The sequence below is a fragment of the Urtica dioica genome, chromosome 5 (assembly GCF_054948205.1).
Source record: "Urtica dioica subsp. dioica isolate 48M chromosome 5, U.dioica_male_clone48M_v1_H2, whole genome shotgun sequence".
Lineage (NCBI taxonomy): Eukaryota > Viridiplantae > Streptophyta > Magnoliopsida > Rosales > Urticaceae > Urtica > Urtica dioica.
In genome coordinates, this window is record NC_142760.1 from 26,248,565 (window position 1) to 26,266,270 (window position 17,706).

General features: G+C 45.7%; 1 protein-coding gene across 1 annotated transcript; it reads left to right on the forward strand.

Annotated features, from left to right (window-relative positions):
- Positions 1 to 6,238: 6,238 nt before the first annotated feature.
- LOC149397663 (uncharacterized) lies at positions 6,239 to 8,916 on the forward strand. The gene is made up of 5 exons (XM_089614308.1): positions 6,239 to 6,523; positions 7,362 to 8,116; positions 8,210 to 8,319; positions 8,418 to 8,539; positions 8,776 to 8,916. The coding sequence occupies exons 1-5, from the start codon at positions 6,239 to 6,241 to the stop codon at positions 8,914 to 8,916; spliced, it is 1,413 nt and encodes a 470-aa protein (XP_089470434.1).
- Positions 8,917 to 17,706: the final 8,790 nt, after the last annotated feature.

Consider the following 17,706-nt stretch of genomic DNA (forward strand, 5'->3'; position numbering starts at 1 on the left):
CAAAGAGACTGTATGGCTTAAAAAATTCCTTAAGTATTTGGATGTCGTTCCAAACGTCGACGAGCCCATGACCCTTTATTGTGAGAATAGTGGGGCTGTCGCTAACTCAAAGGAACCTTGAAGCCATAAGCGCGCTAAACATATTGAGAGGAAATACCATTTGATTCGAGAGATCGTGCAGCGCGGAGATGTGGAGGTGAAGAAGATCTCGACGGTGGACAACCTGGCAGATCCATTCACCAAGGCCCTAGCGAACAAGGTCTTCGACCAGCATCGGGATGGATTAGGCATGAAGGACTATTCACCTCTTCTTTGAGTCAAGTGGGTGTTTGTTGTCAATGGTGCCCACAAGAAGAGTAGTAGTGTATGTTTATGTACATTTGATGTAATATAGTCTCACGAAGACTCTTGCTTGTAAATGTTAAATCATTAATAAAAGTTGAAACGTTCATTCATTCTTCCTTGTGTGTTTGAAGCTTTATGATAATCTATAGTCTTTAGACCTTAATCAAACCTAACAACGTATGAAGAGACAAATGTAGATTTGCATGAACAAACTCTTCATGGTTTGTTTAAAACTGCACATTCACAATCTAAGTATCAAAGGACTATTAATCTCAGTACGATTATTAGGAGAATCTATGATGTCTGGTTATGGGACATTGAGAGTTGGAGACTCTATAGTTCTTTTAGGTATATTATGAAGGTACTGAATTGACCAGTGCACTTCTACAGACAGAATAAGAACCAACTATTTAACCTCTTATGTCTCGAAGTCACTACGTATGAATTGCATCATGCTTACCTCAATTATGAAATGAGACATGTCATTTCATAGCTTACGTATTCTCATTTGAGAAAGTCAGAGTTCGGATTCACTATGTGATTCTGAACATGACCTATTTGTGAAGTACTAAGTTATGAAGATGTCATGAGTAACTTTGTGAAGAACTCATAGATATGGAATTCATGTACAAGATTGCTGAAATGCAATGTATATCACCTCATGCTTTGTTCCTTGGAATGTGAATAAATGAACTGTCATGTTTCCAAATTGAGACATGAATCTTTTGGATGAATCAATGTGACTTGTTAGCTCCTCGTCAATACATTATTTCTAACTTATTCACAAGCGACAAAGGAGTTGAGGAAATAACAGCTAGAAGGGTAAAATGGTAATTTTGTAAATCCCGACTAGCTGATGATATTCATGAAGGGTAAACATAGATAATATTCAGTGGATCCACTCATCACAATTTAGTTGAATTCTTGAGTAGAAAATAAATTCATTTGAACCAAAAGATTATCAGTGTCAACTCTTTAGTGTAGTCTGTTGACATTAAGCTAAACTTGGAAAAGGTTTGTGAACTTTTGAGTCCAAGTGTGTTGGCTCAAGCTTTGTTCATTTTCATCCATGAGGTCACTGTCAGAACTCATATCGAGTAGGATTAGTTAAACTAGAAGCTAAGTAGAAACAAGAACGAGACAACTTTTACGAAAATAGACAACTTTAACATAGGATGAAATGAATGTCAATGAATTTTTTGACATTGTCAAATGATGAAAAATATCACTCGGCCAAGTTAAGGAATTTGGGCCTTGAGGATTAATGTCATTTCATGGAATATTACTTGAAAATTCTTGATGGGCTTTTCTTATGTTGTCATGAACAAATGAAGAAACATCTAGAAGGTCCTTCTAGAAGCCTTCTACACGTCCAATTAAAGAGAGCCAATTTTGTGCATTAATGTGTGAAGATACATGCCAAAAAAAAAAAGGAAACAAATTTTCTCTATGAGGAAAGTAAGGGTTCGGCCAACAAGAGTCAAGGGAGAAGCAAAGATAAAAGAGAAAACAAATCCAAGGCTTCTAGAAGACTAGCCTTGGCCGTGTGACTTAGAGAGAAGGAGGGAAAATTTGCTCATGAATATGTGATATTCTATGGAAAAGGAAACTACTTTGTTGAAGGTAATTTCTCTCATATAAATAGGGCCCTCATTCTCATTGTTTTCTCATCCCAAAGTTTTAGAGACTGAGAGCTTCCCTATCTAGACTTGGCCGCCCCATTTCCCTCTCTCTCTAGTTCTTTTCGTTTTTGTTTTGGCACCTAGGTCCACACTTGACCTATTGTTTTAGCTATTCGACTCTTAGACTTGTTTTTGAGTCGTCATGTCTAAAAGTGCTCACACACTAATTCCTTCTTATTTCGAGTGATTTATGTGATAGAAACTTTGGTGGTTACTCGAGTTCCCGAAGAACGAAGAAAGACGAGCTGCGTGGGGAGACGAACGTTTCAACCTTCCTAAGGCTTCTCAACGTTCAAGCTTCACAAAGGTTAGTAAACGAGTAATGCTCTTTAATAGTTTTAATTTAAATATAAAAATGTGCTTGCTCTTTGTCTAGGTTAGTAAAATCGTTTTACTTGTTTAAAAGAAATTTTTTATTTTTCGCCGCTTGCTCGAAGCGTTAAATCTTTTCTTAACCCTAGATCAATTCCAACAACGTTATCTAGAGTAGCAGCTGTTACCGGCCTGTCTCGACCGGGTGAAGCGACGATGAGAGCGATAAGGGTCGGCCCCGGGCCTCCCCCCGGCACACGGCCGGCCCAGGGCCGTCACTCGACCGATGGCTGGCCCTGGGTCATCACTCGGCCGGCCCTGGGCCATCACTCGGCTAAAGGCCGGCCCAGGGCCATCACTCGGCTAAAGGCCGGCCCAGGGCCATCACTCGGCCAATTGCCGGCTTAGGGATGTCACTCGGCCGATGGTCGGCCCTGGGTCATCACTCGGCCGATGGTCGGCCCTGGGTCGTCACTCGGCCAATGGCCAGCCTAGGGCCGTCACGGCCGATGGCTGGCCCTGGGTCGTCACTCGGCCGGCCCTGGGCCGTCACTCGTCCAATGGCCGGCCCAGGGCCGTCACTCGTCACTCGGCCGACCCTGGGCCGTTACTCGGCCAATGGCCGACCCAGGGCCGTCACTCGGTCGATGGCCGACCCTAGGTCATCACTCGGCCGGCCCTGGGCCGTCACTCGGCCGGTCCTGGGTCATCACTCGGCCAAGGGGCCTTCAAACGCTCCTTGGTCGCCTATAAATACAAAGGCTCGACCCCTCGAGTCAGGTAATCCGAAATTGAGTACAGAAACGTTGCTGAACTGGTACTTCACTCGTTTCTCTCAAGCTTTGGCCCTCTAAACACTAAACCCTCTATCTTCCACCTCAATCCTCCTAATGTTGAGCGTCGGAGAGTAAACAGAGGCACCCCATCTGTTTCCCCTTTGTAGTTCATCGTTTCCTACTTTCGCATGATCAACGACGGACGAGGCAAACATTATTCATAGCTAGGAAGAACTCGGGATACCGAGTTCGAGACGTTCGAGCCCGAACGCGACCACTTGGTCCGGCCTTGGGTCTAACCGTTTGGGGCTCCTGAATAGTTTTCCGAAAATGAGCGACAACATTTTGGCGCTAGAAGGGGGGGAGCTCCCGACCTTGACAATGCTCTCGCTTCCAACCTCTTTTCTTGCAACCTTTACGACTATCGAAAGATGAGTCAAGTCCCGACCACTTCTGCAGGCACCCGAGCAACGGGCTTGAGGTATGGCCTCAGAAACCTCGCACACCGCCTAGGAGGGCAGCCTCGTGACAACGAGAGCCAACCCCAAGATCCGGCGGCCGACCCCGAAGCCGTCCTCCGCGAGGACCGGACACGGCCCCCTGCCGGGGAGAGAGCTGCCCCTGGAGATGATGGGGCCGATAGCCGGGACGCTCACCGGGTGACCCGACCAAGGGTTGCCTCGCCCCGCCAAGCGTAGAACGGGGACCTGAGGGAACGTTTGACGGCTCAGAGGAACTCCTGAGGAGAGGACCTCCGTCAAAGGCTCAACTCCCGAAGGGACGCACTTCCTGCCACCACTCTTGGCCGACCTCAGGCCAACACCGGGGACCAAGCGTCCAATGAACGCCAACATGCGACTCCCGCGGCCCCGGTGGTCAGCCCAGCCAATGGGCTTGACATGGTGACGATGATCCAAAGCCTACAAAATCAGATTATCGAGATGAGGGAATCGGGAGGACAAAGACCATACGGCTGGATCGAGGAATCATCCTCTCCCTTCGCCGCTCAAATCCTTGCACAACCATGCGTAGGGAATTTTGAGTTACCGTCCTTCCCTCCTTACGACGGACGGACGAACCTGAACTTCCACATCCAGCATTACGAGACGTGAATGTCGATGCAGGGGCAGTCGGACGCCACCCTGTGCCAAGTCTTCAGCCTGACCCTCACCAGGCCGGGATTTGGGTGGTTCCGAAGCCTAAGGCCGAGGAGCATCCCGTTTTTCCGGGCCTTGCGAGAGGCCTTCCTTGCTCGGTTTGCCACTCTGGTGGCACATAAGAAATCAAAGACATACCTCCTGTCCATCCGGTAGGGAAGAGACGAGACCTTGAGGCAGTATCTAGCTCGCTTCACTGAAGAATCCCACAAGGTCGAAGGATTCAATGATAAGGACGACATCACGGCAATCACGGAGGGAGCTCGCAAGAGTGACTTCCTCAAGTCTATTGTTAGAAAGGTCCCGAGGGACATGGCGGAGCTCATGTCAAGAGCCCGCACTTACATCGGGGTCGAGGACTACCTCGATGGCCGAGACGGCTGGAAAGCTAGGGGACAAGGTGGTCGCCGTCGCGATGATCAGGACGGGGATCACCCTGACCCTCGAAAGAGGAGAAACAAGGAGGCCAGACCCCTAACGGTCGCTCCCTCCCCGGGCCAAGGCCCTCACATGTTGACAGCTTCCGGAGGTTTTCAACATTCACCCCTCTCAACACTCCGCAAGAGCGGATCCTGGCTTTGCACCACGATAAGCTAGGAAGCTCCGCTCCTCTCACGAAGGATCCCGCGAAGCGGGATCGAAGTAAATTTTTGTGAATACCACCAAGACCACGGGCACCTAACGTCCGAATGCTACCAGCTCAAACGTCAAATTGAAGCCCTTATCCAAGACGGGAAGATGAAATAATACGTCCTCAGAAACGATCGGGACGGCCGCATCGGGCGGAGAACGCCCGCGACAAGAAAGGAAGGGCCAGACGATAGTGATCGTCACTGACTGAACGGCGAACACTGAATCGGAGTGCTCACAAATGCATGTTGTGGGCTCGATCATTGGAGGACCAGAGTTTGGGGACTCAAGCACGCAAATAAAGAAGTACGTACGGGAAGTCTCTCAGGGGAAGATATCCCATCATATCAACCACACGTACGAGGTTCCACCTCCGGCCCCCTTTGAATCCATGTTCTTCACTAACCAGGAGGCAGTGCGAGTGCTCCACCCACACAATGACGCGATAGTCGTCTCGGCCCCAGTCGCTAACAACCTCGTCTAGAGGATCCTGATTTACAATGGCAGCTCGGCCGACATCATCTTCAAATCAGCTCTGGATAGGATGAAGCTGATCGGGCTGAGACCGACTCTGATCTCGACCCCACTCTTCGGCTTCTCCGGGGAGAGGGTCATGACGGAGGGCACCATCGACCTCCCAGTCACCTTCGAAACTCCTGGGGGGATCGAGGTCACCCATATTGTGTCTTCCCTGGTTGTGGATCAGCCGTCCGCGTACAACATCATCATAGGTCGCCCGACTCTCAACCGGGTGAAGGCCATAACTTCCACCTACCATCTGATGATGAAATTCCCGACTGAGAAGGGAATCACCATAATGTTGGGAGACCAATGATTGGCGAGAATGTGCTACATCCAGGGGGTGGATGGAAAGATGAAGGGAAAGATGGTGAGCACCGTCTTCCAACTCGGAGACAAGTTCCCATGCAAAATCGAGGAAGGAGGCACCTTCGGGGAGCAGGACCAAAGGGATGATGTCGAGCGTTGGAAGGTGGAGACACCGGATGACCTCGTTCCTGTTGTGCTGGACGACGCCAAGCCCGACCAAGTAGTCAAGGTAGGCGCCCAGCTCCCGACCGAGATCCGACTCCAACTTGCGGCCTTCCTCCACGAGTTCAAAGACGTCTTCGCGTGGACACATGCCGACATGCCGGGGATCGATCCCGAGATAATGGTCCACCACCTCAATGACGACAAAAGAGTGACCGAACGTGTCCAGCCGAGACGAGCGTTCAGTGGGGAGAGATACTAGGACATTGGTGAAGAAGTTGACAAGCTTCTCGCCGCCAACTTCATTAGGGAGGCGGAGCACCCCAAGTGGGTGTCCAATGTCATCATGGTGAAGAAGCCAAATGAGAAGTGGTGGATCTACATCGATTACAAAGATCTCAACAAGGCCTGCCCGAAGGACAACTTTCCTTTCCCAAGAATTGAACAACTCATGGATGCCACGGTGGGCCATGAGCTGCTAAGCTTCATGGATGCCTATTCGGGATACAATCAGATCCACATGCACGAACCGGATCAGATGAAGACCACCTTCGTTACGAACCGCGAACTCTATTTCTACAAGGTCATGCCTTATGGCCTCAAAAACGCGGACGCTACGCACCAAAGGTTGGTAAATTGAATGTTCGCCAACCAGATTGGCAAAACAATGGAGGTCTACGTGGATGACATGCTGGTCAAAAGTCTCAAAGCTCACAACCACGTCCGAGACCTCAGGGAAATGTTCACGATCCTGCGGCGCTACAAAATGAAGCTCAACCCCAACAAGTGCGCTTTCGGGGTTAAGTCCGGACATTCCTGGGCTACATGGTGAGCCGCCGTGGGATCGAGGCTAATCCCTAAAAAATCAAGGCGATCTTGGAAATGAGGTCACCATAGAATGTTAAAGAAGTGCAAAGTTTGACGGGAAGAATCGCCGCCCTAACGCGATTCGTGTCCAAGGCCACCGACAGGTGCCAACCATTCTTTAAAGCATTGAAAAAGACTGACGGGTTTGTATGGACGGAGGAGTGCGAGAAGGCGTTCCGCGAAATGAAGACTTACTTCATCTCTCCTCTGTTCCTTGCAAAACCGAAAGATGGTGAGACCTTGTATGTCTATCTCGCGGTTTCCGACAGGGCCGTGAGCGCGGTCCTGGTACGCGAGGAAGACAAGGTCCAGTGGCCGGTCTACTACGTTAGCAAGGCTCTCCTCGACGCCGAGACTCGATACCCGGAAATCGAGAGATTGTCCCTCGCCCTTGTCATGAGGGCGAGAAAATTGTGCCCTTACTTTCAAGCACAGCCGATCGTGGTGCGCACGGGACATCCCATCGAAAAGGCTCTGCAAAAAGGGACCTCGTCACGAATGGCCATATGGTCCCAAGAGCTGGGCGAGTACGGAGTCGAGTTTCAACCGAGAACCGCTATCAAAGGCCAGGCCCTCGCCAACTTTGTGGCGGAATTCACCAGCACGCCCCAATAGACGGAGACAAGGAAGACAAGGAGAACGACCAGGACGGGTCGTCAAAGAAAAGGACCAGTGACCCGATAGGGCCGGTCTGGGACTTGCACGTAGACGGCGCATCAAATGCCCGTGGGGCTGCCGCCGGTAGCGTACTCACAAACCCCGATAGGAAAAAATTGAGGTACGCTTTGCGATTCGAGTTCAAGGCCTCCAACAATGAGGCGGAGAACGAAGAAATGATCGTTTGCTTGGAGTTGGCAAACAAGCTAGAAATCCGGAACCTACGCATCCACTGCGAATCACAACTAATTGTGAACCAGGTGAAGGGCGACTACGCAACCAAGGAGCCGAGCATGATCGCATATCTTTCCAAGACTCAGAAGAACCTGGAAGCCCTATCATGGTTCGAGATAGTCCAAGTTCCCTGCGAGGCGAACATCGAGGCCAATGTCCTGGCGCGCCTTGCGTCGGGGATTGATGAAGAGGGAGAAGGCAATGTCCCGATAGAAGTGTTGACCCGACCCTACATCTTGAGAAGCAACGTAGGGGTGATTGACGAAGTGCCACCCCCATCATTGATGACGTCACTCGTGGAGTACCTCAAGCGAGGAGTCGTCCTCGAAAGCAAGGGGGAAGCGAGAAAGCTGAGAAGCTTAGCACCCAAATACATGATGAGGGGTCCACCCTATTCAAGAGAGGGTACTCGATGCCCCTCCTCCGATGCCCTAGCGAGGTCGAGGCGAAGAACGCACTCTGCGAGGTACACGAGGGGCTGTGCGGGAACCATGCCGCCAGATAATCTTTGGCTCTGAAACTTCTAAGGCTTGGATACTTTTGGCCAACCTTGAAAAAGGACTCCCACGAGTGGTCCAATAAGTGTGACAAATGCCAAAGATTCACCCACGTCCCGCGTCATGCACCAGCGCCGCTATGCCCGATCATTGTACCTCGACCCTTCGCGAAGTGGGGAATCGACCTTATCGGCGAGCTGCCTACGGCCCCACGACAATACAAGCACGCAATCATAGCTATTGATTACTTCACGAAATGGGTGGAGGCAGAACCATTGGCAAAGATCACGGAGGCGAACACGACTAGTTTCATATGGAAGAACATCGTCTGCCGCTTCGGGATCCCCGCATCAATCGTGACCGACAATGGGAAACAATTTGACAATGCGCACGTCCGTGACATATGCGAGCAGTTGGGAATCAGCAAGACCTTTTCTTCCCTTCGTCATCCTCAAGGCAACGCTAAGTCGAACCAGTCAACAAGACGATCAAGGAAAACCTAAAGAAGAAGCTAGAGGAAAGAAAGGGGGCGTGGGCCAAAGAGCTTCCTACGGTCTTGTGGGCATACCGAACGACCGCGCGGAATGCAACCGGTAAAACCTCATTCGTACTCGCATTCGGCGTCAAGGCCGTGGTTCCCATCGAGACCAAACTCCCGAGTTTCCGCATCAAAGAATTCGAAGAAAACGCCAACGACAAAGCAATGAGGCTCGAACTGGACCTCATAGACAAGAAGAGGGCAGACGCACTTACCCGCCTCACCACATAAAAGAGGAAGGTCAAGAAGTATTACAAGTCCAAGGTCAAGCTTCGGAAGTTCGCCGACGGGAGCCTCGTCCTCAGAGGGTTGTTCCAAAACACCAAGGTGCAAGGGGCAGGAGTCTTGGTGATGCGGACATCAAGGAGGAACAAACAAAGGGACCAATCACAAGGGCAAGGGCAACAGGGAGCTCCGAATTTGCTTTGTATTTTCCTTATTTAAGGAGGTTTCATGAATGAGAATGGGAGACTATGTTTTTTTTATGAAAAAGTGAGAGAATTCTCTTTGTTTCTTGAAGAAACTTCTGAACTTATCAAGGTATTCTTTGTGGCGTTCATCCCCGACTTATCAAGCGAACTTACACATTCGTTTGTGGCGTCCTCATTATTCCAAGGTTCGCGTCTCTCTAGGCGTTGGGTCGCGGAGTCATCGAACTTGAGATCCTGGTTTGCGAAGGCACCAACGTTGGTTCCGGGTCACCGTCACATTGTTGGCGTGGTTTGTATCATTTGGTATCAGAGCTAATCGAGTTCATCAAGGTTTTATCTATCCTTTTTGTTTTATTAAAAAAAATCGTCATTCCCGAAATTGTGTTTAGGTAAGAATTGAAACCGTCATAACTTTTGATTTTGATATCGGATTTAGGTGTTTAATATATCAAATCAAAGATCTTTTTGTGCAATATTGAATCGATTTAGGGTTTACTAGTAAACCCTGTATTTGAATCCGAAAAAGTCAGTTTTCTATTGATTTGAGTCCCCAAAAGGTTTCTGCCAGTTTCATCCGAATTTCCTAGTTTTCGTTGTTTATTTCCATCTTCCTAGTTCCTTTTCTTAGTTCCTCTTTATTGAAGTTCTTTTCCCAGGAAAAAAAAAGAGTCAGATTTAAAAAAAAAAAAACAAAGAAAAGAAAGATACAAAAAAAAAGAGTCAGTTTAAAAAAAGAAAAAGACAGATAAAAAAAAAAGTCAGATTAAAAAAAAGTGTGATGTCTATCTTTTTGGTTTGGTGCGTTGTGTCGCAATTGTTTGTGTTTGTGTCGCAATTGTTTGTGTTTGTTCTTTCTTGTTGGTCGCGTTTGGACATCACTAGTTTACCTTTTTCATCACCGTTCTTTAGTTTCAAAAGAAACAAAAGAGGATTCGAGTGGAAAGAGGCAAGAGAGTGTGAGTTTATCAGAGGGTAAAAGCCAATAATATTGAGTGTAAACACGAGCGAAATTGAGTGATCATCGTACTTGAGAGAAACACGTGAGCGAGAGTTGTGATGCCTTCTCTTCATTACTTCACGAGTGTATTGTTTTGCAGAATTTCAACTATGTCAGAAGCAATACCCACCTGGGAAGACCCGTATCGTGTGCGCCGAGCCATACACGGCGGCACATACGAGCTCGAGAACCTAGAAGGGCTCGTGTTCACTCATCCATGGAACGCCGAGCATCTGAGGCAATACTACCAATAAAAGCCCGCTCTCGACTCTTTATGCTTTTCTTGTTTTATTTCCAATTTTGTTAAGTGACAATATCGAGTTTGAATAAGGCCAATGGCCAAGGGGTGTAATTTTAATTTCTTTGACATGATAATGGGATTACATTTCACCTTAAAAGCCTTGTTATGCGTTGTTATAATTTCTAGTCTCCTCTATGAGTACACAAGAAACTCGGGCGGCTAACAGGTATACATCTTTCGTGCGATGCTCTTGCACGATTCCACGCCTCGCACACCGAAAGGTAGTGAGTCATCAACGGGTCGCATCTGCGCATCGGACTGCTGACCCTAAGACAGCTAACAGGTATACATCTTTCATGCGACGCTCTCGCACGATTCCACGCCTCGTACGCTGAAAGGTAGCGAGTCGTCAACAGGTCGCATCCGCGCACCGGACTGCTGATCCTAAGACAGCAGTCAAAATCCAAAATGCGATACGTGTACCGACAGGTACCACGCTCGCTGGGAGATGCGCTTACTTCAAGCCCATCCTGGCACATAACACGCACGCCAACAGGTAGCGTACACGCCATGAAAGAGGCCCGCTAGCCGCCCAGCTCGTGCGCCGAGAGGCAGCGAGTCACCAATGGGTTTCAAAGGCTCTCGCCCACCGGATGAAGTTGGTCTAGCCAACGTCCATAGGTAACCTCGCCACAAAGTATGGCGCTAAGCTGTGCAGACCAGTTACGCTAGACATAGTAAACCGAGGTCCGTGAGACACGCACTAGCCGGATTGCGCGAATCGACCACGCTAAACATAGTAAATCGAGAAGATAAGACGCATGACAAACCGGAAAAGCTTTAATAAAAACGGCCAATGTTACAGGAACAACCCAACAAAAAGAAAAAGAATGCAACAAATATCCGAAAGGAAAGCATCAAAGAAGACAAGCGCTAAACAAGTGCGCGAGAAATCAAAATAAAACTAGCTACTCGAAACCAAAATCGACCTGCTCCTCATCGATCTCGGGTGGAGGGACGCCCGACCCATCGGTGGCCTCTCCGTCAGGCGGGTAGTTTGTCGATTGAGCAACCTCCACGGGAACCTGGGGTTAATAAATAAGCAGTTACAAGCAAGAGTCTTCGTGAGACTATATTACAACAAATGTACATAATTAGAAACTACAACTCTTCTTGTGGGCACCATTGACAACAGTTAAATCTTTCGAGATCGGAAGAACCGAACTTTGTCGCTCTCTCAAGCATCCTATATTGATAAGGTGATGGATCGCTTCTCGATGCAAGATTCCAAGAAGGGCCAAACACCCTATAGGCATGGAGTCTCACTCTCTAAGGATCAGTCTCCCAAGAGTGCACAAGAGATTGAGGACATGAGAAAAATTCCTTACGCCTTAGCCGTGGGAAGTCTCATGTATGCTATGCTTTGTACTTGACCAGTTATCTGCTTTGCTGTTGGCGTAGTAAGCCGTTTTCAATCCAACCCTGGACCCGAGCACTGGATTGCTGTTAAGCATGTTCTTAAGTATCTTAGGAGAACTAGGAACTTGATGATTAAATATTCAGGTACTGACCTGAATATGACGGGATATACTGATTCCAATTTTTAAGCGGATAAGGATTCTAGGAAATCCACTTCAGGATCTGTGTTCATCCTAAATGGTGGATCTGTGGTTTGGACGAGTATCAAGCAATCTTGCATTGCTGACTCCACAATGGAAGCAGAATATGTGATAATAGTGATAATAGTGGGGCTGTCGCTAACTCAAAGGAACCTCAAAGCCATAAGTGCTCTAAATATATTGAGAGGAAATACAATTTGATTCGAGAGATCGTGCAGCACGGAGACGTGGAGGTGAAGAAGATCGCGACGGTGGACAACATGGTAGATCCATTCACCAAGGCTTTTGCCAGCAAAGTCTTCGACCATCATCGGGAGGGATTGGGGATGAAGGACTAATCACGTCTTCTTTGAGTCAAGTGGGAGTTTGTTGGTATTGGTGCCCATAAGAAGAGTAATAGTTATTTACTCATATGCATTTGATGTAATAAAGTCTAACAAAGACTCTTGCTTGTAACTATTGAATAATTAATAAATAGTTGAAACTTTCATTCATTCTTCCTTGTTTGTTTGAAGCTTAATGATAAACCTTAGTCTTTAGTCCTTAAACAAACCTAACAACAAATGAAGAGTCAAATATAGATTTGCATCAACAAACTCTTCATGGTTTGCTTGAAACAGTATATTCACAATCTAAGGTTCAAAGGGCTATTGATCTCAGTATGATTGTTAGGAGAATCTATTATGTCTGGTTATGAGACATAGAGAGTTGGAGACTCTATAGTTCATCCTAGGTATCTTCTGAAGGTACTGAATTGACCAGTGCACTTCTAGAGACAGAATAAGAACAAACCATTTAACCTCTTCTGTCTCGGAGTCACTATGTATGAATTGCATCATGCTTACCTCAATCCTGAAATGAGACATGTCATTTCATAGCTTACATATTCTCATTTGAATTCATGAACAACTTTGTGAAGGTCTCATACATATGGAATTCATGTACAAGAGTGTTGAAATGCAATGTATATCACCTCATGCTTTGTTCCTTGGAATGCGAATAAATGAATTGGCCAGTGTCCAAATTGAGTCATGACTATTTTCGATGAATCAATGTGTCTTGTTAGCTCCTCGTCAATACATTGTTTCTAACTTATTCACAAGCGACAAAGGAGTTGAGGAAATAACAACTAGACAGGCAAAATGGTAATTTTGTAAATCCCATCTAGTTGATGATATTCATGAAGGGTAAAACTTGGAAAATGTTTGTGAACGTTTGAGTCCAAGTATGCTAGCTCAAGCTTTGTTAATTTGGATCCATGAGGTCACTACCACAAGTCATTAGAGTTGGATTAGTTAAACAAGAAAGCTAAGTCAAAACAAGTTCAAATGTTGAACTAGACTAGTTTTACGAAAATTGTCTAAAGGGTAATTTTGTCTATTTGGACATAGGATGGTATGAATGTCAATAAATAAGTTTTTTTGACATTGCCGTATGATGACAAAGAATTCATGTCACACGGCCACATTAAAGAATTGGGCCTTGAGGATTGAATTTCATTTCATGAAATTTTATGTGAATATTCTAAATGGGCTATTCTTATATTGTCATGAAAAAATATAGAAACATCTAGAAGCATGTTCTAGAAGCCTTAAAACCGTCGAAGCATAAGGGAGAAAGAGAGTTTATTTTGTGCATTGATGTATGAAGACTTGCCAAAAGAAAAAGAGGAAACAAATTTCCTCTAATAGGAAACATGTTGGGCGGCCAAAGAGAGAGGAAACAAATGAGGAAACAAATCAAAGGCTTGAAGCAAAGATGTTGCACGCCCATGATGTAAAAGAGGAAACAATGATTTGCTCATGAATATGTAATATTCAATGGAAAAGAGGAAAGTACATTTTCAAGGGAAAACATCTTCCTATAAATACCCCACCTCATTCACAATTCACAACACACAATTTTAGAGATTGAGAGCCTCTCTCTCTAGAAAAGTGACCGCCCTCTCTTTCTCCCTATCTCTCTTGTTGTTCTTTTGTTTTGGTACCTATCTCCTCATTAGACCTAGTTTTTTGTTTCAGCTCTTTGGCTCCAAGACAAGTTCTTGAGTCATAGTGTTTAAAAGTGCCCACACACTAAATCCTAACCATACTCGAAAGACTCTAGTGGTAAAAACGTTCGTGGTTACTCACAGGTTCAAGAAGGCTAGTAGGAGGCGAGCTGAGTGGGGAGACGAGCGATTCAACCTTCCTAAGGCTTCTCAACGCTCAAGCTCCATTCATGGTTGATACCGAGTGAAAACTCGAAGTAGTTTTAAAATTTTAAATTATACACTCATGCACTTTGTCTATGTAGTAAAAGGTTTTACGAGTTTTTAAAGAAATTTTTATATTCCGCCGCTTGCTAGAAGCGATAATCTTTTCTTAAACCCTAGATCTATTCCAACATGCGCGGCATCAGGGTAGCAGACTTTTGAGGGACAAAAGTTGTATGAGACGTGGAAGCACAGTGAGTATACCCAAGCCTCTTCATGTTCTTTGCAGACTTTCCAACAGTGAGAATTTTATCAAGGCTGTCGGTGACAGAGTTCAACATCCTAACATATTTTGTCATCTGGTCAAGTTCCCCATTTAAGCGGCTGGCTTCGTGCTTTAGATCAACAATGGTTTCCAAGAGCCTCGCCTTATCTTCAGTAAGAGCAAGGATGAGAGCATTTTGCTTGTCAAGAACCTGAGACTCTTCAACCCATTTAGTATGTAAGACATTATAACCATCATTCATAGCATCATCAGAAAGTTCATCATCAATAATAATTTTCTTTGAGGAACCAGCAACTCCATCAAAGGATTCAGAGTTATGAATAGGAATAGAAGTTGTGAAAGCAACAAAATTGCTTATCTGGTCAGAGTCACTATTTTCTTCTTCTTCATCAGAGAGAGTGACATTGTAACCCTTTTTCTTCTTTTTTAAGAAGTGAGTACACTTTTTCTGAATATGCCCAAAGCCTTCACACTCATGGCACTTTATACATTTCCCTTTTTCCAGCAGTCTTGTGAGAGCGTTCACCACCTTTGCCATTTCTGTGAAAATTTCCATTCTTCTGGAACCTTTGCTGAAAGTTGTCTTTGACATCTTGAAGGACATTCTTCCCGATCATCTAGCTGAATCTCTTCATAACCATGTCATAGTTTTTTATACATGCTTCTTCTAATCAAGGATAGAGCTTTTGAGAGCCATTCCTTTGTGTTTCTTCTCGATCTTGGGAAGAGATAGCACGAAAGTCATGAGGGATCCCATAAGTTCATTAAACTTCAACGTCTTAAGGTCATGAACCTCCTCTATGGCAGTGATCTTCATATTGAATCTTGGACATAATGCCCTAAAAGGTTTTTCTGACCGAGTCTTCATCCGTCATAGGTTTGCCGAGAGAGTATGACTCATTGGGGAGATCTCGAATACGCACATTTAAGTCGACAATAGATTCATCTTCAAACATGGTGAGCGCTTCAAAATTCGTAATGATGTACTGAAGCTTCTGCTCGCGCACTTTAGTGGTTCCCTCATAGGCAACATAAAGGATTTCCCAAGCTTCTTTGGAACTTGTGCATGTGTTTATAAGCCTGAAAACATTTTTATCAATCCCATTAAAGATAGCATTGAGAGCACGAGAATTACCCAAGGTTGCCTCATCTTCGGTAGGACTCCAATGCTTCTCAGGTTTGGGACCGGTCACTGCCCCTTTATCATCAACAATTACAGGGGCTTCCCAACCATGGATCACAGCCTTCCAGGTCTTGCTGTCGAGGGATTTTATAAAGGCGCTTATGCGAGCTTTCCAATAACCATAGTTGGTTCCATCAAGAACTGGAGGATGATTGACGGGCCCTCCTTCTCTGGAACTATCCATCTCTGGTAAACAGAATAAAATACACAGGAAACCACCCAAAGAACTAGGTGCCTGCTCTATTACCAATTGAAATTATGTTTAGTTAGAAAGATAAGAGGTCGCACACACTGTATAGACAATGTGTCCGACAACTTGCTTAAACACAGATATTGGACAAACAACAATAAGTGCGATAAAGAAATGACACAGAATATGGTTACCCGGTTCGGTGCAATGTCACCTACATCTGAGGGCTTACAGCCAGTGAAAAGGAATTCACTATCACGTAGTCAATAGTATAAGTAAGGTCTTATATGATTACAACAACAAATCAAAGCCCTAGAAACTATTACCACGAGTGATTACCAAGTGCAGGGACTCTCCCTTTATTTGTGACCCCTCTCAATTCCACTCTTCAAACACACGCATATGCTTGGACGACTTCAGTCTTCAACGCACGTGAATCTTCAATCACGTAAACACAGAACCCAAATCACTCAAACACTCAATCTTTTGGAATAGTATTTGGTGAATAACACCGCCCAAAATAATCTAACTTGTTTCTCAATCCGCCAATCTTGCACGTCTAGGAACCCTAATTGTAAAAAGCATTAAGGCTACTAAGGGGGTAGCGCAAGGCTTTTATAGCAATTAAACAAGTCTGGAAGTAAATCTAGGGTTTCCTTACCAGCAAAGCAATCTGGCAAAATCGGAAACTTTTCATAATAACAGTCTGTGCACAAGAGGAATGATGTCTCAACAAAAGCTGGAGCATGACGACCGACATCTTTCCTTACAACTTGCGCTAAAAATAAAGCCAACTACAATGTAACAACAATATGGAAGCACTTGGTTACCAAGTGATCAACTCTTCCGCAAAGTTGACGAACAGATTTGACATTGCCGTTTCTGCCTCTAGATTGTCCACATCCTTGACCATGTTGGCCTCTTCCACCACTTTGATTTCCACGACCACCTCTGTAGGCGACGTTAGCCATTGGAACCGCGAAAGGATCTGAAGCAGCAACTACATTGAGCTCTTCAAGTCTCATCTCATGAGATTGCAATGAGAATTGTACTTTAGGCAAAGAAAGATCATCAGATTGACTTGTGAGATTTACTACAACCGATTTTTACTCAACTCCAAGTCCTCCAAGGATGTAGAGGACTAGATTGTCATCTTTGATAATTGATCCAGCGAGGCTTAGATTGTCTGTGATAGTCTTCATTTTCATATCGTATTCATCGATGTTGAGGTTTCCTTTCTTTGCGGTTTGCAGAGAGAGACGAAGTTGAAGAATCCTAGCTTTCGACGTGGTCTGGAAGAACTGGCAGAGGATTGACCAGACATCGGCAGATTTAGGGCACCGATTGACATAACCAAGTATTCCTTCGGAAATTTACGTGAAGAGCTAGGTGATGATAAATTGATCATGCCTAAGCCAAAATATGTACTCTGGATTTGGGGACTGACTGGAATTTCCTTCATAATCAACCGATCCGAGGAATTGAGCCGGTGTCAGAATTGTTCTGAGCGAAAACCTTCTAATCCGTGAGCTCGTGTCGTTGAGGGAACTTGTGAGCTCCAAAACTGAAAGTTTGTGATCAAGTCGCAAACTCGGCGGATTGATGTACGGTGCAAAACTTTGATAGTTCTGCATCTGACTCGCCCGCGTGGAATCAAAGGTCGTCGGAGAAGATTGCAGATTCGCCGGAGACTCCATTGATTCGCGAAAATAAAAGAAAGGTATTTAATCTAGAACTAGCTCTGATACCATAACAAAATCAAGAACTCAAATGGGATTTAGTTAGAGAGAGAGAGAGAGAGAGAGAGAGAGAGAGAGAGAGAGAGAGAGAGTTGCAATCGCAAATCAATTGGATTTGTTTGGCTGAATGCATTTACTAGT

What these genes read in the sequence shown, in the direction of transcription:
- LOC149397663 (XM_089614308.1), top strand. Translation starts at nt 6,239, where the DNA reads ATGGTGAAGAAGCCAAATGAGAAGTGGTGGATCTACATCGATTACAAA. An exon ending in ACGCTACGCACCAAAGGTTG is followed by an intron (nt 6,524 to 7,361) that starts GTAAATTGAATG and finishes GGAATTCACCAG; the next exon opens with CACGCCCCAATAGACGGAGA. An exon ending in AACAATTTGACAATGCGCAC is followed by an intron (nt 8,540 to 8,775) that starts GTCCGTGACATA and finishes TTCGGCGTCAAG; the next exon opens with GCCGTGGTTCCCATCGAGAC.